This window comes from Lissotriton helveticus, chromosome 5_1 (genome assembly GCF_964261635.1).
Source record: "Lissotriton helveticus chromosome 5_1, aLisHel1.1, whole genome shotgun sequence".
Classification (NCBI taxonomy): Eukaryota; Metazoa; Chordata; class Amphibia; order Caudata; family Salamandridae; genus Lissotriton; species Lissotriton helveticus.
This window is the reverse complement of record NC_136065.1, coordinates 368654151-368678273: the sequence shown is the minus strand read 5'-3', so window position 1 is coordinate 368678273 and position 24123 is coordinate 368654151. Positions and strand designations below refer to the sequence as shown.

Below are 24123 nucleotides of genomic sequence, written 5' to 3'. Positions count from 1 at the left end.
GGACACATATACACCTATAAGTCACTCCTATGGCAGGCCTTAACAATCCTGAAGGCAGAGTGCTTGGTTTTATGTGAGATGGTGCTCTAGCATGAGCTGAGCCTGTCTGCAGCTTTCGGAACCATGTCCTTATAAATGTTCTAGGATAATGCCATACCATATACTCTTAAGTGCATTATGAACCTCGCGGTTACACGCTATCTTTGGTTTGGCTTTATCAAAACATGTCGTGTAAGGTGTCATACGCTTTGGAATATTACCCCCTCGCCAGTCCTGGCGACGGGGGTAGCATTCCACCCTTCTAGAGGGAGAATACACGTTACTTCCATTAATCCCAGTTAAAGTTAACCAGAGGCTCAGCATCACAAAATGGATGTTGCTGCCACAGACACAAGTCTGACCTCCTGCTGCTGGTTGTCCTTCCAGTGAGGGAGGCTTGGACAATAGGTTTCCTGTCACAGGGAGGTGCTAGCACCACCCCAGACAGGCTATAGTGTATTGGGGCAGGGAGGGCTGAATGAAATGAGACACTGCCTGGGGCACACAAGATGTCCCATGCATAGTCCAGTTCAAACCCGTGCTGGGGCACTCCAGCCCCAGCTCTGGCGCGAAACTGGACAAAGGGAAAGGGGTGTAACCACCCCCTTCCTGGGTCCCACCCATAGGAGGTACCTAGCAGGTAATCCAGCTCCTAGATTTGGTATATAGGTAGGAGCTGTGTCCTTAGACTTTAGATATATCCTGACTGAAACTCTGATACGAAACTCTGGACCTTCGACATCCTACTCGACGTAGAAGACTGAAGAATCTCCCTTGTGGTCAAGGAGTGACCACCCTGTGCAAGCAGGCACCATCAAGCGCTCAACGGTTTGCTTTGTCGTTGCTCCCGCCGGAGCTTGAACACAGAGCCTGACAAGACCCGGACTTCCAGACATCCAACAGCCCGATCCACAGCCACAGCAAAGCTGAGACCCGTGGAGGCGACGAGAGACGTGGGACCGGCCATCTTGGAAAGCCAGCTAATTGCTTTCCGTGCAACTTCTGAGGCACCCTCGAAGTTGTGCATTGGGGATTGAGAAGCCCCAGCACCAAGCACCAAATGCACCGAAGATCACCTCTCCACACTCACCGAGTGCTGCGTGGGGCCCTTTTGCATTTCCTGCTTGACGCATCTGTCCGGTCACTTGCCCGTTGGCTACTGGCCTCTGTGACGACGAAATCAGAAATCTACACCGCTGGTCTGGTTGCTCCAGACTGGCCCATGCTTCACCTGCGAAGGAGAAGCCCCTCAGTCCTTGCAGGCCTGAGTAAGAAGCCATATTCGATTCCGGCGTGGGTTGTATTTGCCAAGGCCTGTTGACTCTGAATCGAGAACTGACACCGCCGACAGCGAGAGCCTTCGTGGGACAGTCCATATCCAGCTGCTGGTCGTCGTCGACACCTCCTGGTCCACGTGGCTGCAGAGAAAAGCTTCACAACATCACCTGATTGCTTTCCGACATCGCCTGGTTTCTTCCTGGTTCCTTCCTGGTCACTGGCTAGTGACCCAGACTCTGTCCCCTCTGCTTTCAGGTACTCTTCATCCTCGATCCACCCTTGGATCCAACCGGACTCTTCTCTCCTGGTCGCCTGCAGCATCTTTTCTCCAAGGCTCCATAGAACTCCACGACGAAACCCGACACACTGACACCTATGCACCCACTTCCTGTGGGTGAGGTAACACGAGTACTGCGGTGCTCCTGTAAAGAGTAACTCTCCTAGTGTCCTAGTTTCAAGTGGTTAGCTTCTAGTCCAGTCGGAAGACTCCTAATTCTTTAACTTTGTAACTTTACGCACCCATTGACTTCTATGTGTGCACGCGTGCGCAATTAGACACTGCACACGCATCCCGTGGGCCTCCTGCTCCCTAACAACTGTTAGTCCAGTGTAGCCCCAGCGATTCCCAAGGCTTAGGCCTTACCATTGTTCGGGACGTGGTTCTTATACCACTATTTTAGTATATGGTTTAGCGGGCCACCAGGGCCTATCCATATTTGTGCAACTTTTGTATGTTATATGTAGGAAGGTAGATCCCTGACTATGGTTGCCCCCAACTTTTTTGCCTGGTGTTTTGCTGGTTTTCTGACTTAGTTGACCTGGGGCCCTGCCATTCAGGACCCCAGGCCTACTGCTCTCTCTGTAAAATGGATTCCATGTACCTTAGGTACATATCTAATTGGATACTGAGTCACCTTATCAGTCCCTGTACAGTGTACCTTTGGTACCCAGGGCATAGGTGTACCCAGGGCCTACCAGGGGCTGCAGCATGTATTATGCCACCCCTGGCTGGCCATCCAAATCTGACACAACTGGCTGCACGACAGCTGGGGCAAGGTGGTGTAATCACCCTTTGCTTTAGATATAGTATACCTATATCTAACCCTAAAGTGGACACATGTATTCCTATCAGTCACTCCTATGGCAGGCCTTAACAATCCTGAAGGCCGAGTGCTTGGAATCATGTGAGATGGTGCTCTGGCATGAGCTGAGCCCATTTGCAGCTTGCGGAACCACGTCCTAATAGCTGTTCCATGAAAACGCATACCATATACTCTTAAGTGCATTATAATCCTCGCGGTTATATGCCAACTCTGGTATCGCTTTATCAAAACATGTCGAGTAAGGTGTCATACGAATTGGAATACTAACCCCTCGCCAATTCTGGCGATGGGGTTAGCATTCCACCCTTCTAGAGGGACACGACATGTATGTAACCTGTAACCCCGGTTAAAGTCAGACATAGCCTCAGCTCCACAAGATGGATGCTGCCACCGAGACACAAGTCTGCCCTCCTGCTGCTGGGAGACCTCCCAGCCCAGGAGGCAAGGACAAAGGGTTTCCTGCCAGGGGTGGTGCCAGCACCGTCCCAGACAGGATTTTGTGTATTCTAGGTAGGCAGGGCTTTAGAGGAAGGTGACTGCAAGTGGCACCCCAGTGCTCACTGTGCATATGCCGGCTAGAACCAGTTCCAGGGGCACACCAGCCCCTGAGCTGGGGAAAGCCCGGCATGGGAGAGGGGTGTAACCACCCCCCTCCTAGTCCCACCCATAGGGCAGGACTTAGTCGCGTGCCAGCCCCTTTTTGCAGGATAAAGGTAGGAACTGGCCCCCTTCCAAATTAGATCATCTTTGAATCCTGAACCAACTTTCCACGAAAGGACCTCAAGACTCTTCTCCAGATTTCTCCCTTGTGGCTAAGGAGTAGTCACCCTGCAGCAGCAGGCACCAACCAAGCATCGCGGTCTGCTTCAAGTCTCTCCTCCGGATCAAAACTGACCAGCACGACGAGAACCGGCTTCCCTGGCACCTCTGACCTCAACCTGCATCATCAGCCCAGCTGTGATCCGTGGGTGTGACGAGACCTCGAGGGACCGGCCATCTTTGAAGACTGCACGACGCTTGTCCAGCACGACCACCGAGTGACCCTCGACTGAGTGCTTTGGGGTAAGAGAAGCCCCGACCCTGAGCAGCTCCAGCACCGAAGTTCAGCTCCCCTGCATCCACGAGATCTGCGTGGGGCCCTTCTGCGTTTTGCTGCTCACCGCGTTGTCCAGGTCACTTGCCCGTTGGCTAGTGACCCTCTGACGACGAACTCTAACGACAAACACCGCTGGTCTGGTTGCTCCAGACTGGCCCTTGCTTCCCTCCATCAGGGAAGCACCCTGGACCCTCCTGGTCCACTCCAGACGCCATTTTAGGTCCACCGCGTGGGCCTTGCATTTGCCAAGACTTGTTGCCCCAATCCTGGGTCCAGCGACGTCAACAGCAGAGACCTTCGTGGGACAGCTCGCACCTCCATCCTGGTCGCCGACAACGCCTCCTGGTCCAAGAGACTGCAGAGCCCAGCAGCGCCCACTCACCTGGTCGAGGTGACTTCGTCCGGTGCCATCCTGGTGCCCACCTAAATCACTGACTAGTGATTCAGAACTTGGTCCCCTCTGCTTACAGGTTTTCTTCTTTCCTGATCCAGGCTTGGATCACCACGAACTTCTTCACTGGCCGCCTGCCAGCAACTTCTTTCTTCAGGCTCCTGGATCTTCAACAAGGGTTTCCGACGCAACTTGAACCCTATGCAGCCGCAGCCCCTGGGCTAGGTAAACTGAGTACTCCGGTGCTCCAGCATAGTCCAACACCCTAAGTGTTCGGATCCACTCTTGTTTTCGACCCACCTAGTCGGGTTCGCCCGAGAACAGTAACTTTGCAATTGCTAGTATCCATAGACTTGTTCCCGCATTACGCGTGAGAGTTCCCACTCTGCACACGGCGTCCCTAGGCCTCCTGCTTCTAATCCAAGGGTTCAGCATTGTAGGCCTAGCGTTTCTACAGTCTAGAAAAGTATTACTTACCTGCTAGTAATTTTGCATTCCACTTCTTGTGTATATGGTTTTTCGTGCCCCTCGGGCATTTGTGTAAATTGTGAGTTTTGTTGTGTGCTTAGCTCCCTGTCTCATAAAGAGCCAGGGTAGTCCTGTTATAAATAAATATACTTTATTTTTGATAACAACTTGTGTGGTGTCCTTTCACTTGGTGTTCAAGGGGTAATGTGATGGTAAAACAGCTGGCCTAACACGCCCTCTAGAGTCTTAGCCTTAGACTGCTCGTATCCATGCTACTAGGATAGCTGGTCTATCAGGTTGACTTACAACCAATCATCAATAAGGGTTGTCTGGACTGATACATAGTGATCACTAGAATAGTGAGCACTGCATATCAGGCCAACTTCTCACATTATATAAGTAACTTGTTATGCGCTTGTGCTTCTGTTCTCATAAAGAGTTCAGAGGATTGATTTAGAAATAAACACATATATTTTGAATATATAACCTGTGTGGTGTCCTTTCATTTGGTATTAAAGGGATTGCATATGGTAAAACAGCTGGCTTCACATGCCCTCTTGAGTTAAGCCTAAGACTGCTTTTGTCCATGCTACCACTAGGATAGCTGGTCTATAAGGTTGACCTTACAACCATCACCATTAGGGTTGTTTGGACTGGTGCAAGGTGCTCACTAGAATAGTGAACATCATATACCAGGCCAACTTCTCATTACCGCCACATCAAATTCTTGAACACCCGAGGGGTGCTGGTAAGGCCAAAGGGGAGCACTGAAAGGACGCGGATGTGGAAATAAGCGTCCTGCAAGTCCAACACTACCATCCAGTCTCCAGGGTCGAGGGCAGACAAGACCTGAGCCAGGGTCAACATTTTAAACTTCTTCCAGAGGAAGCAGTTGATGTCCCTGAGATCCAAGATAGGACGCAGGCCCTTGTCCTTCTTGGGCACCAGAAAGTAGTGGGAAAAGCAACCACGACCTACTTCTGGGGCAGGAACGCGCTCAATGGATCCCTTGGCCAAGAGAGCCATAACATCCTGTTGGAGAAGGGCCAGGTGATCCCTCGATATGCTATGGTACTGGGTTGGCATGAAGGAGGGAGTAGCTCCTTCAGACTATCTGCAAAAACCACTTGTCCAACGTGATGGTGCGCCAGTGGAGGAGGTGATGGAGGATCTTGCCACCCAATGGCGTTTGATGGACCTGACAGGTCAGACTAGGAGGGTTTGGAGGCTGCTGCTGAGGGGGCAGTAGTGGTCTGATTCGTCCGCTGGCCCCCAGAACCACGTTGTTGGTTCCCACGTCCTAAGCCGCGCTGAGGTTGAGCAGCTTGTGCTGGCCAGTGGCTCTGAAAGGAACGTATTGGGCCACGAAAGGGGCGAAAGGCAGACTGTGCAGGGTGCGTGGACAGGCCAAAGGACTTGGCCGAAGCCCTAAAGTCCTTGAAGTGATCTAGAGCACTGTCTGCCTTGTCGCCGAAAAGGTGATGTCCATCAAAGTGTTCTGGACATCCCCGAGAAAAAACAGACAGTCAATTTCAACCAGGCATGACAGCGAAGCGCCACCGACGTTGAACTGGTCCTACCCAGGGAGTCGGCAGCGTCCAGTCCACAGCAGATGGTAAACCTTGCTGCGTCTCTCCCCTTGGTAATAGCACGGGAGAGTAAGGCCAAGGCCTCCTCCAGACACGGAGGCAGCACTTGCACCACCGTATCCCACACGGAGTGGGAATAACGGCCCAACTGGCATGCAGTGTTTACCGACCGCAGCCCTAAGCTGGAGAAAGAAAACAACTTCTTCCCAAGCTGATCCAGCTTCTTGGATTCCCTGTCCTGTGGTGCGTTAGGGAATGCGCTTTGGGATGTTGAGGCTTAGACCACCAAGCTCTCAAGGGAGGGATGTTGGGAGAGGAAAGTGGGGTCGCTAGGAACCGGGAGTGGCGTCGGACAACTATCCTATCCACATGAGCCCGTGTTGGGCCTGGACCAGGTGCCCAAAAGGATGTCCATGAGGGCATCATTAGACGGCAGCAGGGGCTCACAAGAGCTCTCTGCCGACTGAAACACCTGTCAGGAGGTTATTCCCGACTGCCACAGTAGGTAGCTCGGGGTGTAGGGCCTCGGTTGCCCTATGCAACACCACTGCGTAAGACGCTCCCTTCTACATAGCCACGGTAGGAGGAGACGACATGCCAAGGTCTAGTGAGGTGTCCAGACCACTGGCATCCCCCAGGTCCTCTCTCCAGTCCTGATCATACTCCAGCAGGGTAGTTAGAGGGTCATCAGGCCCCTCCCAGTCTTTCTTGCCCTCCTCTGGCAGCCAAACTGGCTGCAATGGGCAGGGTGGAATGCAGGCACAAAAGTACCCATCAGTGCCGGATCCGGCGTTGGTCGACACCGGTCCGGCGCCGTATCCACATCGGGGTGGAAGCCGGGGTAGACGCCGGCTGGAGGGCCAGCCGGCGCCGGCTGCGGATGTGGTGCCCGAGGAATCGGCGCCGGTGGAGGTGTAATTAGGTCGACCGGCACGATCCGGATCCAGTCCTGGATCCAAGAAAGCCCTGCGGTGCCCCGGCTGGAGCCGCCGGCGTTGTAGGCCTTGGACCCCTACCCAAGTCCACAGGGCGTGAAGGTGCACCGGCGGAGTCGGGCTGCTCAAAGATGGCAGGCATCACTTCGTAGAACTAACGAAGCTGGGCAGGGGTAGCTCCCGGTCAGGCCGGAGTCGACTTAGAAGGTTCCGCGGGAGGGGCACCACCCGCACCCTTCGTCGTGTCGGCCAATGGACGAGAGGAAGTCGATGAGCGACTATGCTTCTTCGACTTTTTCTTGTGCTTCGACTTACCTGACCCCGAGTGCGAAGACTTTGACCAGGAGTGATTTTAGCACCGCGATTGGTCCCTCAACCTCCCACGCAACCGGGACCTCAAATGACGCAGAGCCGACTGACAGGCCTCGAGTGGCTTTCAGGACCGCTCCCGCAAAGACTTCGGGCCATGGTTCGGCAGTCGGGAACACGCCTCAGGGTCATGGCCGCGCTCCAGGCAGTAGAAGCACACGCAGTGCGGATCAGTCACCGACATCAGTCAAGTACAAGAACCGCAGGCCTTGAAACAGGGCATCCCTTGTGCACCAGGAGTCGATGTAAGACTCGAAAAAGAAATTGACAAAAGTCGCAAAAAAGTCAGTCAAAAAGTGACTGGGGGTACCACTATCTCCAGATCTGCGTTGCTGGCGCGGAAAAAGAAAGAACTGAAGTCAGCGCGCGAGGGCGGCATCCATGTAGCTTCTGCGACGTCATCCCGGCGACCACGACGCCAACGACAGATGAGGAGTCGACCAACGCCACCTTCCGACGTGCAGGGCTACTGCTGACAAAAGAAATTCAGGATCCAGTCTGACACCTGGGGGTGATTCTAAAGTAAGGAATCTATAAAATCTATAACTAACTTTTTCTTTCAGATACACTATTTAAATCTTGGACATGATTCCAACAAAGATCACAGAGCCTCTCCTCCTTAGGTAATCCTTCCCAGGCAAGGATCCAGTGATAATTTGTAACGGAGGCAAGTGCAACCTTAGTAACAAAATGGTTCTACTTACATCACGGGGAAGGTTCCATAGAACATACGGTTGAGTTTTTTTGTTTTTTTAACAAATGCTACTCCACTATTATATTTCATTCCAGGCATGCTGAGAACAAAGTACTATAATCCTTTTCTGACTCACTTCATAAATTGTTTTTTTAATCAGATTTTTCAAAAAAATCTTGGGGAGAGGTGCTAACTCACTCTGACCAATTTCAAACATATCCAGAGCTGTCATATAGCAAGGCTTGAGTGCTGGCAATGCGCCAGATGCTAGCTGCTTGTGCCGCAGTTCTCTTGCCAGAAGCGTCAAGGAGTTTAGATTCTTTGTCTGGTGGTGAGGCTTCACCTGTTTGGGAATTAGCACGTTTACGTGCATTGGATACCACCAAAGAATCAAATTGTGCCGGGCCTTTAATATAAGCTGGGTCTGCAGGGGAAGCTTTATATTTTTTCTCAATGCAAGGATTGAGGACCCTAGCTCTAACGGGATCTTTAAAGACCTCTGTTGCGTGCTTGATGACGCCCTTAAGCATTGGCAAGATGGCCGTAGACCTTTGTGTTGTGTCAAAAGTGTCTAATAGGAAGTATTCCTCCACTGCATCAGTGTGTAAGTCCACCCCATGATATTGTCCAGCTCTCTGGACTAGTAGATTAAAACCTACGGTGTCTTCTGGTGGGGAAGGTCTGGAAGGATAGACATCATCCTGTGGGACATAGGGCACATCAGGGGTGTTGTAATCATCATATGGATTAGGTGACTGAGGGGGACTATTAGTGTGTGGTGGGTAATGTGCACCCCCACCTTCATAATCAGAGTCGGTTTGTACATCATCGTCTGGGTTAGGAGATTGTGTAGGTGAATGCTGTGGTGGAGGAGGTGTATGAGTAGGAACAGCATGGGGAGGGGGAGGAGAAGGGACCCTTAATGGAGAGGTTGCAATGTCTCTTCTTTGCAGGGGGAGGAGGTGCTGGCGCCTCAAGTGGTCTCTTCTTGGAGCTGAGAGTCAATTGTCCAGTTTTGGGATCTTTTACAAGGGTTGTGGATCCGGTGTAAAAAGCTCTTGTGAGCTTGATGAATCCTTTGGCGTCTAAATTTTCGGCTCCGTAGGTTTTTTAGGCATCGAGTCGGCAGTTGGCTTAGGAGTGTGCCCTTTCGAAGTGTCTTTTATGGGAACCTGTTTTTTCGGTTCCGAGGGTTTTTTCGGCTCTGATGTGTGCGAGTCTGGAGCTTTAGTTGATTTTTTACTCGGCTCCGAATGCGGTTTCGGTGTCGGCGAACGGCTGCCAGTCTTCGGCGCCGTATGCTTGGGTGTCGAAGCAACGGTGGAGGTGGAAGAGGAAGATGGCTTTTTCTTTGGTGTCGGTACTGGGTCGGCACAGGAAGTAGACTGGCTCGAGCCTGAGCTGCCTGAAAGCTTTATGGTCTTCTTTGTCGGGCCGGAAGGCGGGGCGTTAGAAGCAGCCTCTCGGTGTGCACTCGAGCCCTTTTTAGGTTTCGCCTGGAGCACGGAGCGTTAGCTCCGCCTCCAGGAGAAATCTCTAGTCTTCAGTAAGGGACTCTTGGAATACGCCCTCTGTTCCATTGGCTAGCTCGAAGCGCATGCGTAGTGCGTAGCAGTAACCAGACGCCGTAGCAGTCCAGTCCAGTCCAGTTTCCGAGGCCTTCAGTTTGCTTCCGGGTGAGTACCATTGCTGGGAACGCATCTAGACGGGTTCATTATTTGTGCCCGGTCCAGACGGGTCTAGGTACACAGATCCGGTCCGACGTGTTCACCTAGGTGGATACGGTATGACGTGTCTCTTTATGAGACCGGTATGTTCTGTACTGTTTTAGCAGTGCATCCAGTAATTCTGTTTTCTAGTATAGTCTCTCGAGATTTCCAGTATTATGTTTTCGATGTACTAGGTAGTATCTGTTCGAACTGTTTTTAATGTGTTTTGATGTCGTGGTGTGAATGATTTGTTTGCTATTTCATTACTGTGTTCATTGTGTTCAAGTCCAAGTACGTTTAAATATGCCTCTGTTTTCAAAGTTACGTCAGATAGGAACCAGAAAAGGGATACTCGCAGAATCAGTTCCTGTCCCACCTAGAGACAGTCCCGGACATTTCATGTAACATAAACATGGCTTAGATGCCATACTGTACTTAGACTTATGGGTAGACTATACCAAACATCTGGAAGAGAAATATAGATGGCCTGTTTCAGGAACCTGGGATGCTGAGTGCATCATGAGAGTAGAGGAAGCATTATGGAAAAAGAAAGCCAGACAATCCCAGAAAGATGTCATAGAATTGTGGCGTAAAGAATCGCATAAAAGAACAGAAAAAGAATTCAGAAAAGCAGAACCAAGTAGGGAATCATCAGAAAAAGCCCAAGAAAGGGAACTACTAGAAGAAGGTGAACGAGTTAGAGCAGAACAGTTAGACAGACAAAGAAATGCCCTTATTAAAGGCATGTATCCCCTACTCGCCGAGGGCCTGCCTCAGGCGACCCCGGAAACACCCTGTAATTTACCGCCACCATTGGTCCCGACTAAGCTACGTCATAAACCAACCGCAGCTGAAATTTTCCTTTCTTCCTATTTAGACGACACTGTCCCAGAATATACAAATCCGAATCCTCCTCCGCCTGCTCAACCTCACAACCCTGTTAATAACGCGATTACTGTTCCTCCAGCCACTGGTCCCGGGAATCCCTTTGATCCGCCAGTAACCCAGGACCAACCCACATTACGCTTGCCTACTTTACCAGTCACACTACCAGCAACGGCACATCCAGTATTAGTTGCCGATTCTAGTTCAGGAGGAGCAGGGGGAGGTATCCCTATCACCCCGCCTCAAGTAAAACGAATGACGCTGAGAGACGCAGCATTACAGCGCACGCCAAAAGTAGCTACATACGCAGCCCTCAAACAATACCTTACTGATTGTAGATATGACCCAGTGCCAGGCGAAGATCAGATGATATTATATTCCATACGTCTACGATGAGTTGCAAGCTATTTGGCTATCATACCAGAGATGAGGGAACATTTAGACAGAATATATCATTTCATCAGGACAGGGGAAAGACCAGAAAGTATTCACGAGGCTATGGCCCACAGGAAAGTCGAGACTCAAAATATGATCTTGCAGTTTTTGATAAATTGTTTAATAAGAGAACAAGACCAGCCTGGTAAAAACAAAGACGAGATGAAAGTCCTGACAAAATGGAGTGACAACATAGCAGACGGAAAACACAGTAAACAAGGTTGTATAGAATCCATGTATAGAAAGATTCGTAAAGAAATTCTAGGCATACACGAAAGGGAGAAAGCAACGAGAGAAACCGAGAAAGAGAATGACACTTCAGACGAAGAGGTAGATACAGACAACCCAGATAGAATAGCGTACGTAGGTAGGACGAGACCTTTTGACAGACACACACGCCTAGAATGCAAGAAAACTTTTCTTACTCCCGTACCAGAACAGTGTTCTCTTGAGCATTTGTTCCAAGCTACCGATAGAGTTTTGAAACAACGAATAGGTTACAGTGAGCTTAGTACCATGCATGAACAGGAACTCGCCCGATCAGCAGTTCAATGGACTAGTGATTCTAGCACATTTTCAGACGAAGTAGTGGCCCAAACGTTTCTGAAATTTTCCCCAGACGAACAGCGACTGGTGGGTATGTACATGATCCAACACCTCATTACACTGTACGAAAGTCAGCATTCTGACCCAGCTCCCCTATATAATGTATTGGACGAGTTACTCCTAAACAGATGGAAAGGCCTAGGTACCAATTTGATTAATGTCATTTTAGAACAACGCCACAAATACAGAACGTTCCTGACTCCACATTTTGTTCCTGTTCCACCCCCAGTAAGGAAGACATTTTACATAGACAGACAGAATCCCTTGCGAGAAGTCCATCCTGTTAAGGGAACGGGAGGTACGCTCGAACGAGTATTTGTTTACACTCCTTTAACGAAAATAGAACTACTGGAAATGAAAAAGTTAGTGCCCTGTCACGATAAAGATCCAGCATGGTTCCACCGTGAATTCAAAGACATGCTCCGCATGGGAGAATACACGTATCCCGATATCATTAAAATGTTAAAGGTTCTGTTGCCTGCGGGCATATATGAAAAACTTAAAGAAAAAGAGTGGGAGGTGGGAGAGAAAAAGATTGACTGGGCAGAATTAGAAGACGAAGATAAAACACGAGTTCCTGGTACTGGTCTCGGGGAAAAAGCCAAAGCATTGCCCGAGTTGTTAATACAAGTCTTGCCAAGATTACTAACGACGAAAAAGGAAGACTGGGATGCCATCTCAGCCTGTAAACAGAAACAGGACGAAGACACTAGTGATTTTTATTCCAGATTTGAGAAAAGTTTCATTATTAATAGCGGCTTGAAAACGAGTAGTGAGTCGTATCCACATCTTTTTGTTACCAAATTAGTAGAGAATTCTTTACCACAAGTTAAAAATCGAGTACTGAAAGTCGAGAGTACCTGGCAAGCTAATACCCCGTCCCAAATGTTACAAATGTTACAGTATCACCAGAACCGAATCAGAGAAGAGCAAGAACACGAAAGGAGACGTATGAAAGACACGAAAATGAAAGTACTAGTTGCACAGTCTGTTCCGGTGGATAGTCAGAAGAGGGGTACGACTCAGACCAGTCATTCTGCAGCTCCCGTTAAAGGGACATGCAATTACTGTAAACAGCCAGGTCACTATATAAACGAATGTGCCGTTCTGAAACACAACATAGCTACTGGTAAAACGAAGGAGAGACCGCGTCCTCCTAGACAGGAACATGTTCCACAAAATACGCAACCACCACAGAACGCACAACAGACAGTAACAGTACCGCAGCCTATAGCTGCCACACAACAAGTTACACAGCAGATGTACCAGTACGCACAGTCAGATTATCCAGAATATCAGCAGTATTCATGAAACAGCCTAGAGAGAGAGGTTGGCTTGCCTCTTATCGAGGTTCCTGTAGATCAAGAGGGTCCCTATGTACACAGCCAGGTATTAGGGAAAGACAGAAAATTCCTGATTGATACAGGGGCAAGTAGAACTACCATCAGTCATGACGAGGTTCCAGGGGCCCCTCTCTCAGGCTCAAGAAATGTTTCCCTGGGATTTTCAGGAAAGCCTATTGTTAACGAAATATCGAAACCAGTTTCCCTAGAAGTTGGTCCATTGTCCCGAACTACAGATTTGTTACTTACGAAATCATGTCCAGAAAACGTACTTGGTATTAAAACATTGAAAGAACTGGGTGCAGTGATTTGTTGTTCTCCAGAAGGAGTGAGATTGTTTTTACGTGATTTTAAAGGACATTATGTGTTAAGAGATTTTGATCCAAGATTACTGAATGTACCACAGCATTTATGGGCGCAAGGCCCTACTGATGTAGGTTGTATGCACATTACACCATACCGTGTCACTCTGAAACAAGGAATTGTACTACCACGAATCCGACAATACAAGTTGCCACCTGAGGCTGTAGCAGCCTTATCGAAAATCATTGACGAGCTCATTGCTCAAGGAGTGGTTGTAGAAACTGACTCCAATTTATGTAATTCCCCTATCATTCCGATCCTTAAACGTACTGACCCAAATGCACCTCCAGTTTATCGACTAGTGATTGACCTTCGAGAACGTAATAAATGTATCATACCCCAGTACCCAGTGGTTCCAGATATCTCTTCCCTATTGACTGCCATTGATTCCGAAGCAGCGTTCTTTACTGTCATCGATCTCAAGAACGCCTTCTTTAGTGTCCCCATCCATCCGGACAGCCAGTTCCTTTTCGGATTCTGTTTAAATGGACGTAGTTATAAATTTACACGTGCACCTCAAGGGTTCACAGAAAGTCCTAGTATTTACAGTCAAGCACTGAAACGACAACTAGATAGTATTCAATGCAACTGTATGGTTCTACTATATATATTGTATGATGTTAATGAAATGTTGAGATTGTCCCTTCCTGAACCTTAGTAGGTGATGGAACCTGATGTCCATTGGCTCGAGCCACTTAATTAAAGCCCGTATGACTCAGATACCACGGACTCTGCCTCTTATTTATTGAGCTATCCTTTTTCATTTAATGCATAGAAAAATAGTACCGGTAATTTATTTATTTACCACATAATGGTACCGGTAATTTATTTATTTACCACATAATGTTCTCCAAACACAAGATATCAGATACGCTATAGGTACAGGTCGTTCCGACATCCCAGACTTCAGTCTCCTCTACTAGTGCTAGGAGTCAGCGCCCCCCAGCTCTCTCCAGTTACACGTCATGACTCGTTTTGCGCGCACCAGTAGGTTGAAGGTTCCAGCTGCCCATGAAGCCCCCTCCATGTGTCCACCCACCTATGACACTTCTGTGACGTCTACATCACACACCTCCGTGCACGCCCTGTGCACGCCTTCTTTTACGCCCATATGTTCTTATCTTTCTTTCACTTGTTACGCCTACTGTATTCAATGCAACTGTATGGTTCTACTATATATATTGTATGATGTTAATGAAATGTTGAGATTGTCCCTTCCTGAACCTTAGTAGGTGATGGAACCTGATGTCCATTGGCTCGAGCCACTTAATTAAAGCCCGTATGACTCAGATACCACGGACTCTGCCTCTTATTTATTGAGCTATCCTTTTTCATTTAATGCATAGAAAAATAGTACCGGTAATTTATTTATTTACCACAGAGGTGGAAGAGGAAGATGGCTTTTTCTTTGGTGTCGGTACTGGGTCGGCACAGGAAGTAGACTGGCTCGAGCCTGAGCTGCCTGAAAGCTTTATGGTCTTCTTTGTCGGGCCGGAAGGCGGGGCGTTAGAAGCAGCCTCTCGGTGTGCACTCGAGCCCTTTTTAGGTTTCGCCTGGAGCACGGAGCGTTAGCTCCGCTTCCAGGAGAAATCTCTAGTCTTCAGTAAGGGACTCTTGGAATACGCCCTCTGTTCCATTGGCTAGCTCCATAAATGGAGGCTAGCCATTGGAACAGAGCTCTGTCCGTCAAGGCCGGACCAGATTCGGGGGCGTTCCCGAGATTTTTTCCCTGGGCGTGCCGTCTGTGTAGTCATGCGGCTGTGGGCGGGGTTTCTTTTTTTTTTTTGTTGACCAGGTTTTTTTGGCCATTCCGCGGCCGACCGCCAACGGAGAAAGCCTTCCCGACCCCCCTCCCGCTATCCGTTCCCGCCCCCCCCCCGTGCTTCATGTTTTTCGAGCGCACATCCCCCTCCCGCTGTCCGTTCCCGCCCCCCCCTGTGCTTCATGTTTTTCGAGCGCACATCCCCCTCCCGCTGTCCGTTCCCGCCCCCCCCTGTGCTTCATGTTTTTCGAGCGCACATCACCCTCCCGCTGTCCGTTCCCGCCCCCCCCCCTTGTGCTTCATGTTTTTCGCGCACATTACCGCGGCCGTGGGCGGGGTTGCCGAAATGCCCGCTCCGTGCTGGGCCTCCGTTGTTCCCCAGGTGAGTGCTTGTTACAGTATGCTAACAGACGCGAAGGAAATATTCCTACTATAAGATGGCCGTTGTCACTGTCAATTAATACCTGCCCCCACCCCCTAGTTCGCGCAGGTCGTAGTCCCGACAACTTCCGTACTGAACTACTTAAAGATGTTAAGCCCGCAAACGTGGAAGCTGAGTCAGGAGATGAGAATATTTCCTGTTTCTTTTGTGTTGTAAAGTGGCGTGTCAACGCAAGGGCGGTGCTAAGTGATGGTTCTGCCCACTACAACCTGCGCTTCCTGGTATATCCAAATACATTATCAGAACACCGGCGCACTTGCAAAAGTTTAACCCTCGGCACTGTTGACTTATTGAAGGTCCTCGCTAGCAGCAAACAGATCTTGGGCTGCCCATGGCAGAGAATGAGGACCACCCTAGCGAGTGGAGGAGTCGACTGGAGTCCGCTGTCCTCAGCAGCTTTCGACACTACAGGGACCTCTACCTGCCGAGTGTGAGGAGGACACGCAGCCAGGATGCATCAGTCGTGCAAGAGTGCACTGCCGATGGAGCACTCCAGCGCCCTGCAGTGCTTACCGGTTAGTGGCCCTGCCTCGTAAATGCAGATCTCACAAGTTTTGATGAATCACAGGGGAGTGAGATATATTTAATGACGCCAGAGAAAACGCTGCCACCCACCGTGACAGTATAAAAATATACAAGAAATCATCAATAACTTAAAAAGGAGTGACTTCGCAAAGTAGTAAGTCAGCTCTCTAATGTGTCCAAAGTGATCCCTTTTCTGTCAACTGAAGCAGTCTGTATGGGGACCTCGTGTAGTGGTTGGAAGAGCGTTAGGATTTCTCGCAGAAGTTGCTATTTCAGACACCAGCTATTTGAATAGTCCCATTTAGAGTTCAAGCTCTAGCCCTTCTCACCAGGTCTTTTTTTGTGAGAGGTAAATCCAACCCCAAAATGTGTGTCTCATTCGCAAAGAATGAGACTTGATGTCTCTTCTTGCCAGCATTCTGCGACTAAAAAGATGTAGGCCTTTTCAGTTACAGTAACGGTTTGGTCACAGTAAACAAAAAGGCGGGGCAAACTCATGATGTAAAATCACATCATATGACAATAAACCGAGACTTTGCCCTTCAGAGAGGGTCACAAACAATGTTTAAAGCTGTTCGCGCAGTGAGGCTGTTCCATGGGTAGGACTTTGTGCTCCAAAACGTACGTCTGGCAGTGTATGATGAGTCTGTATAATGCAAAGATGCGAGGATCCACTTAGTGTTGTTTTTTATATGCTTGGGCTAGCAACAATATTTTCCATTTCTAACATTTTGCATTGTAATTAACATCTGACATAATGCAGTGCTAAAAACACAAGTAAAACCAATTATTATTGTATGTATCAGTATAGACTAGAGCAGCCACTGCATACAAAATCACCAGCAAAGGAGGGTAAAACTAACCTTTCTCCTAAAGTGCAATATATACTTATAGCCAAAACTATCTGAGACAACTCATATACTCTAACCAGATAAAATTTTTATCTCCGCTAAAGTGCAAATGCAATAGAAAGTGCTTAATCTTGTTCTAAGAAGTGCACTACAGTCTTGTAAATTTATGTAAAATACAGGTAAAAACATTGTCCCCGTCGCTATTTTTTTCCCATTTTTCTTTTTTTTCAAAAGATCAGTGTGTTTGGGAAAAAGTTCAGGCATCAACACAAATAGCACCTTGCTGAATTCAGATTTTTGTCTGCTTTTCAGAAATGTATAGATCCGGGTTCACCAATGGGTGTTGCACTTGTTTCCACCACGAACAGCATATAGATTGAAAACACAAACATTTAGAAAAATTGACTTCTTCTTAGAACAAGCATTTACAATGCAACGGTTTCGCCTTTGGAAAAGTTAGAGCTATTGGCAATGTAAATGACAATGCCATTTATTTATCTGTTTTCAAAACCAACACATAAATAAAATGTTGTCATTTACAATGCCAATAGCTCAAACTTTTCCAAAGGCGAAACCGTTGCATTGTAAATGCTTGTTAGATGGTGTCGAGGAAGGGGAGGGGTCGACGGTCTTACTTACGACCCGTTGAGCTGGCGTGACCTCCTCGACGTCGGAGTCTTCGGCATCTGATGATCCGATACTCTCTTCGGCGTGCTGGTGCTCTGGCACGTTTACGCCCTCCTCGAAGATGTCGTCGGGAATCGGAGCGGACGATCGACCCATAGTTCTTCGAGCTCGTCGGTCCCGAATCGTCTTATTAGAGCGGAATGAGGCACACGCCGAACAGTCTTTGGCCTCGTGCTCCGGTGAAAGGCACAGGTTGCACACCTCATGTAGGTCGACCCACATTGAGGACACTTCTTGAACGGTGTCCTTTCCATGAGCCAGAAAGTGAGGCCTAGGTATACCCGAAGGCCTTCGTCGACGACCGGAATCGAAGAATTTGAAGTTAGTTGAGAATCGCGTGGTAGATCACGATCGAGACAATACCGTCGAACCGGGTGAGGATTGCGCAGCGAAGGAAACTTGGTTCCAAACCAGAGCGCAGGAGATACATCCGAGCCCGATAGCGGAAAAAAACAATCTGGGATGGAGCCGATGCCCATGCGCAATGTGGTCCTAAGGTGGAGTCACCTATCTCGTGACTTCCAAAGAACTTTTCAGGACAACAACAAACTGCAAACATCCGGGCCCAACACTAGGTGGCGATCTATGCATAGTGTACAATCTGCAGCTCATATGCCTCGAACATAATTTTACCCAAGCGGCTACCTCTGCAGTATTGTAGTGTTTATGTTCGTTTTTGAAGCATTCTAGAAGTGAACAGTAGGCACCCAGGAGCTATTGCAACTATTTCTAGATCCTTCTACTAAATGTAAAAGGCACCTAAAGATAGAGATCCAGAATGCAGTTCCTCATATTATCTAACACTTTTTTTGGGTGATATACTGCAACTTACTGTTACAAAACTTGTTTGTTTTTGGGTCTGAAATTAGATTTATATAACCAAGTAGTGAGAATAGAAAGCATCTAGAAGGTCAACATCTACAATCTTAACATATGGTCATAACAGTAAAATGTGTATTGAGCTCCACAACAGTCACAAAACAGCGAACGTGTTTTTCGACAAAGGTCGATTTTTTAAGGCATTTCTTAAAATTTTGGAAAGTTCATGTGACAAAAAGACCTGATGAAAATGTTTGAAAGAAATCAGAGATTTGTTAGTGTCTCTCCAGGATATGTTAAAAGGAAAACACTGGGTATCGTGTAGCAGAAAAAATGTAGTTCTTATTACGTCCTCTCCTTTAAGCAGATAATCTGATTGGAAATCCAAAAGAAATGTACAAAGGAAGGCAGTGAACATCAGAGCATCATTCTGCCCGGTGGTATAAATCTTACGGTTACAAACCTTTTTCAGTTTTGGGATTGTCATAATACAGTACAGCTTCCAAAACAAATATGCTATGTAAAATAAGGAAATTTGTGTGCCCGATCTCTCTGTAGGTGCTTCTTACAAATAGAACATTTATTTTAAAATGTGTTGTTGATAGAGAGGTAACTACTGACTTACTAGCACTTTGCACTGTACTATAAACCCTATAATTAACTCTTTCTTTGTACTGGAAACTGATACGTTTCCAGTCTGCTGCCTAGGGTGATTAACAAGGTCACATGGGGAGTAATCTACAGGTAAAAGTATTCATCAGAAAGATGTAGAATCAATTGACTAATGGAAATGCTAGAGGCCACTGCGCACATTCAGAAAGCACTGCTCCAAGGATGTGTTTCAATTAATTACATCACCATCATGCTGTTGTAAAGGCACAATCTACAACTGTACACAATAAACAAAGAGTAAAATTTTTGACAATGAACTTATACAGATGCCTGAAAGCGTTCCCGAAGGGAATTGAAATTACTTTATAGCTCTTCAAAAAACAAACCGTGGATATTTTCTATTACCCAATAGTACATTATTATGAAACCCAGGACATGAACCCTGAAGCCTTTCCATAATTAAATGTACCTTAGGTGGCTATCCCCCCCCCCCCCCCCCCCCCTTGCCAAGAAACATTACCCTGGCTGCTGTCCTCTTCAGTGCTGCTGAAGTCATCCTCATAATAAGTGTTGGAGTCAGTTGAGGCGCTAGCATCGCTACTAACAGAGCCCTTCCTCTGCCGCTGAAGAATGCATGCCTGAAGAGAAATAGAATGTCAGCTCAGCAAAAAGGGTATGTATCTCAATAGCATGCATTCCATTCATTGGTCCTTCCTTCCCCACATGCAAGTTGAGATAAATCAGTAGAGAAAATGTAAGTAGAGTAACAATTATATGCATTTATTCTACTGTTCATGTGCGAAAGTGCCTCTTGACATGGTTATCACCCCCTTTTTGCCTGGAATGTGATGTGGTTTCAATTGTAGTGCACTGGTCCCTGCCAAAAAGGTCCCCTGTGCTAGTGCTTCTCCCCTAAAACTGTACCAGGACGGGCAACTTCATCTCCCTGTAAGTCCCTAGTAAATGGAACCCCTGATAACTAGGGCACGGGAACTGAAGGCCATGCCAATGCCACTTGCTCGCCTTGGTGAAGCGTAAAACAAAGTTGACATGGCACACTGTCATGCCAACCAGCACTACCTAATGTATAAGTAAGTCACCTCTCTAGCAGGCCTTACAAGCCGTAAGACGGTGCACTATATCTCAGATGTGGGCACATCTGTCTGAGCGTAAATGCCCCTACAATATTTAAGTCCATTCTTTAGGAAGCTGGCTCTGTATATACTATATCAAAGTAAGGTATAGTGTGCACAGAGTCCAGTGGATCCTCAAAGGCTTACAGAGGTAAAAGTAGATAATACCCTACTCTTTATTTATGGTAGTGTTGGCGTGCAGTAAGGCTTTATCAGAGGGTAGTGTTAATCATTTATTGTATACACTCAGGCAAGAAATTATTTCACACACACTCAAAGACTGAACTCGGACCAATTGGTTTTCTATAGAAATATTTCTTTGTTGTATTTTATTTTTTGAACCAAGCCAGACTTAGTGCAGGCTAGTAAAATAATACTTTTCTCATGCAATACAGTTGAATGCAGTTACAGGTAGGTCAAATGTTCAGAAACAGTTGAAATACATTTTTAGTTACTTTGTGATTACTTTGTGATTAATTGTTAAGTTACTTTTCAGATTACTTTATCTACTCTGTGATATGCCTAGATATCACACAAGGACATTTCCTGAATAAAAGGTGAGTAAAACAGTTTTTTATCAAAACACAGTTTCTTAGGTTTCCATACAAAATACCCACAACACTAAGAAGTTTTTCCAGAGGAAAACAGTCAATGCAATCCTATGGAGAAAAATGGGTTTATGTTTTGCAGTTAAGTAAACTGTCTTGAAGGCTGAGTTTCTGGGGTTAAAACAAGTGTTGCCCCAATGTCAAGGATGCACTCAAAAAGAACCCTCAGCGTCACTAGGGCAGCCATGTGCAGAGTGCTGAGGCCCAGTGTTATCCAATGAGGGCTAGGGGGCCTCCGGTTGGTGGTTGCTCACGAGCTGGCCACAAGGTTGTAGGAGCAAAGCTCCTGGAATAAAGCTCAGGGCCAAGGGGGGTTCAAGTTAGCACACAAAGTGCACCCACAGCCCACAGAGGCGGCCAGGTGCAGGGTGATGATTTCACGTTGGTGCCTTGTTTTCAATGGGAATTCTCCAGTTGTAACAAACAATGCAGGCTCGAGGACGAAGATCTTCTGGAGGTGACCATCGTTTGGAGCGGTAAGATGGGATGTCGTGGGATGCTGGGATGTCGTGGGATGCTGGGACGCCATCAGTTGGGCCACCCAATGCGGTTGGGCGTCTGCTGCAGGGGGGTCTTTTGGTGTCTGGTTTTTCTTACTGGCTCCGGTCGCGGTGATACTCCTGAAAGGGGCTGCAGGCGTTGTCGGAAAACTTGAGGTAGGTCAGGGATCAAAAGATCCCAGGTCAGAATCGCGGGGGAGACCTCCTCGTCATATTGGGTCACTCGACCTCGGGCATTGGGTACAGAGTGGTGCAGACTTGTGGATTTGGCTGGAGCTAGAGTCTGTTGGTGAGCAAATCCGGTGCTCACAGGAGACAAAGTCATTTCAGTGAAGGCAGGGAAGGTCCTCCAAGTTCTGGGGGGGTGGGGGCGGTGGTGGATGCTGGCTGCAGGACACGCCGGGATTCCACTGGAGCAGGTCGAGGTCGGTAAAGGCTGGAAGGACTAAGTCAGTTGGTGTTCCATTTTTTTCCTTCAGCACTGTTCTTCGGTCCTTGTCTGAGGAGGTAAGGTTTAGTGTTGCCCCTAAAGAACAAGTTATTTACCTTCGATAATGCTTTTTCTCGTGGATACAGTATCTGCCTGTGGATTCCTCACCTTCTTAATTACCCTTTGGGCAGCATTCCACGGAAAAGGTTTTCATATCTCTCCCGTGTTGACAAGGACCTTACAATGGGTACAGCTCCACCCACGACTCCGTGTGACGTCATTGGAGCAATAAGAAGACCTCGTTGGCATGCTGATGTCAGTTCCACCTATTTTTTCCTGAGACTTTGAGGCGAATGGGTGAACCGACCACATATTACAAGTATACATATTACACAATATATGCACAAATATACACAGAATACCAGTCAAAGAATAAAGAAAACTGGAAATTCTAAAATAGACATTTCCTAGCAACAAGCATCATATCATTTCAAATGACAATGAAATACAAGAATGTCATACATACAATTATTTTCAGTATAAGTAGTCAGACAACGGGGAGGCAGGTGGGTCAGTGAAGAATCCACAGGCAGATAGTGTATCCACCAGAAGAAAACAAGTTACTTACCTGTAACTTTGGTTCCCCAGTATTGGTAACTTTCATAGATTCCCATGCTTTGTATCATTCCCCGTCGTCGGAATGGGAGCCTCGGTAGTATAACAACCATAGAAACAAAAGAGAAAAATAGGCCTAGGCCTCATCTCATTTTGTATCCTATCACCCTCTTTTTGTAAAAGAGACCAAACTTTTGCCAGGACCAATCAGAGCAGCCTCACCCCATAGAACCTTCCTGAGAGAGCTCAGAGCCTCAGATTTTCGTAGCCGTTGTGCAAATCGCCACTATCTCTTGTAAAAAAGACTGAGCTTTCCCAGGGGAGAAGGGTGGGCGCATGGGAATCTATGAAAGTTACCAATACTGGGGAACCAAAGTTACAGGTAAGTAACTTGTTTTCTTGCCCCAGTATTGGAACTTTCATAGATTCCCATGCTTTGTATCAGAGTAGCTAGCAGTAAATCACAAAGACACATTTTGTAGATACATGGCATTACATAACCATATTAGCAATACTTATAGCATAGCAAAACAATAAACAAAATGTGCTCATCAGGATGGAGGGATCGTAGGGAAAGCTCACCTCTCAATGAAAAAGATTCCGCAGAACTGCTTGACCAACAGCCGCGTCGTCTCGTCCTGCAGACTCCAGGCAGTAGTGCTTTGTGAAGGTATGAATACTGCTCCACGTTGCTGCCCTGCATATGTCGTTAATGGCGACTCCAGAGAAGAGAGCCACAGACGATACCACAGACCTTGTGGAATGTGCACGGACTTTTCTGTCCAGTGGCTTGCCCGCCTCCTGATGGCAGAATTGAATCGCACTGGAGATCCAGCGGGAAATGCCACTCTTTGCCAAAGGAAACCCCTTCCGTGGGGCGCTGTAGGACACAAACAACTGGGATGATTTCCGAAAGGGACGTGTGCGCTCTAAGTAGAATTTCAAGCATCTCTGAACGTCCAAAGAATGTAATGTGCGTTCCGCAGGCGTAGAAGGGCGCGGAAAGAAAGACTTTAAAATCAAAGGTTCATTCAAGTGGAACTCAGACGGCACCTTCGGAATAAACTTCGGATTTGTGCAAAGAATAAGAACATCCTTTTTGAATTGAAGGAATGGATGCACTATGGAGAGGGCTTGAAGCTCACTAACTCTTCTCGCTGATGTCAGAGCTAAGAGGAGGGCAAGTTTCCAAGACAGGAACTTCAAGTCCGCCTTGTGCACAGGCTCAAACGGAGCTTTCATGAGTTGAGCCAGGACAAGATTGAGCTGCCAAACTGGTGGAGGAGGTCGAACTGGAGGATACATCTGGAACAAGCCCTTTAAGAATTGTTTAACAATCCTAGAGGACCATAAGGAAGGGCCTGAAGAACTGCGCCGAAACCTTGATATGGCTGCAAGATGTACCTTCACAGACTAATGCGCCAACCCAGACTTAGCCAATGATGGTATATATGGCAATAGTTGATGAGGCAGAGACTTGTAAGGATGGAGACCTTCTCTTTGACACCATAGGCAGAACCTCTTCCATTTTGCCTCTTAAGTTTTATTGGTGCTCGGTGCTCGAGCCTGTGACAAAACTTCTCTACATTCCTGGGAGAGATTCAGATGACGGAACTCTGTGTTCAGAAGCCACGCTGTCAAGTGTAGCGATTTCGGATCCGGATGGTAAACCTGTCCCTGATTCCTTGACAACAGGGACGGAATTGGTTGTAAGCGAATTGGAGGAGCCTGGGAGAGCCGCAGGAGTTCTGTGTACCAGAATTGCCGGGGCCATGCTGGTGCAATGAGAATCATCTTGCATGGTTCCGCCTTCATTTTCCTGAGTACTCGAGGAAT

At 47.7% G+C, this 24123-nt stretch overlaps 1 protein-coding gene across 11 annotated transcripts in view; it reads right to left on the bottom strand.

The window, feature by feature from the left end:
• The window catches only part of UBR4 (ubiquitin protein ligase E3 component n-recognin 4), a 2329353-nt gene that overhangs the window by 2046779 nt on the left and 258451 nt on the right, over positions 1 to 24123 (bottom strand). For all 11 annotated transcript variants that reach the window (XM_078642504.1, XM_078642505.1, XM_078642507.1 and 8 more), the window contains exon 14: positions 19522 to 19639. In XM_078642504.1, the coding sequence (XP_078498630.1) occupies positions 19522 to 19639 (118 nt within the window). The remainder of the gene's footprint in view (positions 1 to 19521; positions 19640 to 24123) is intronic.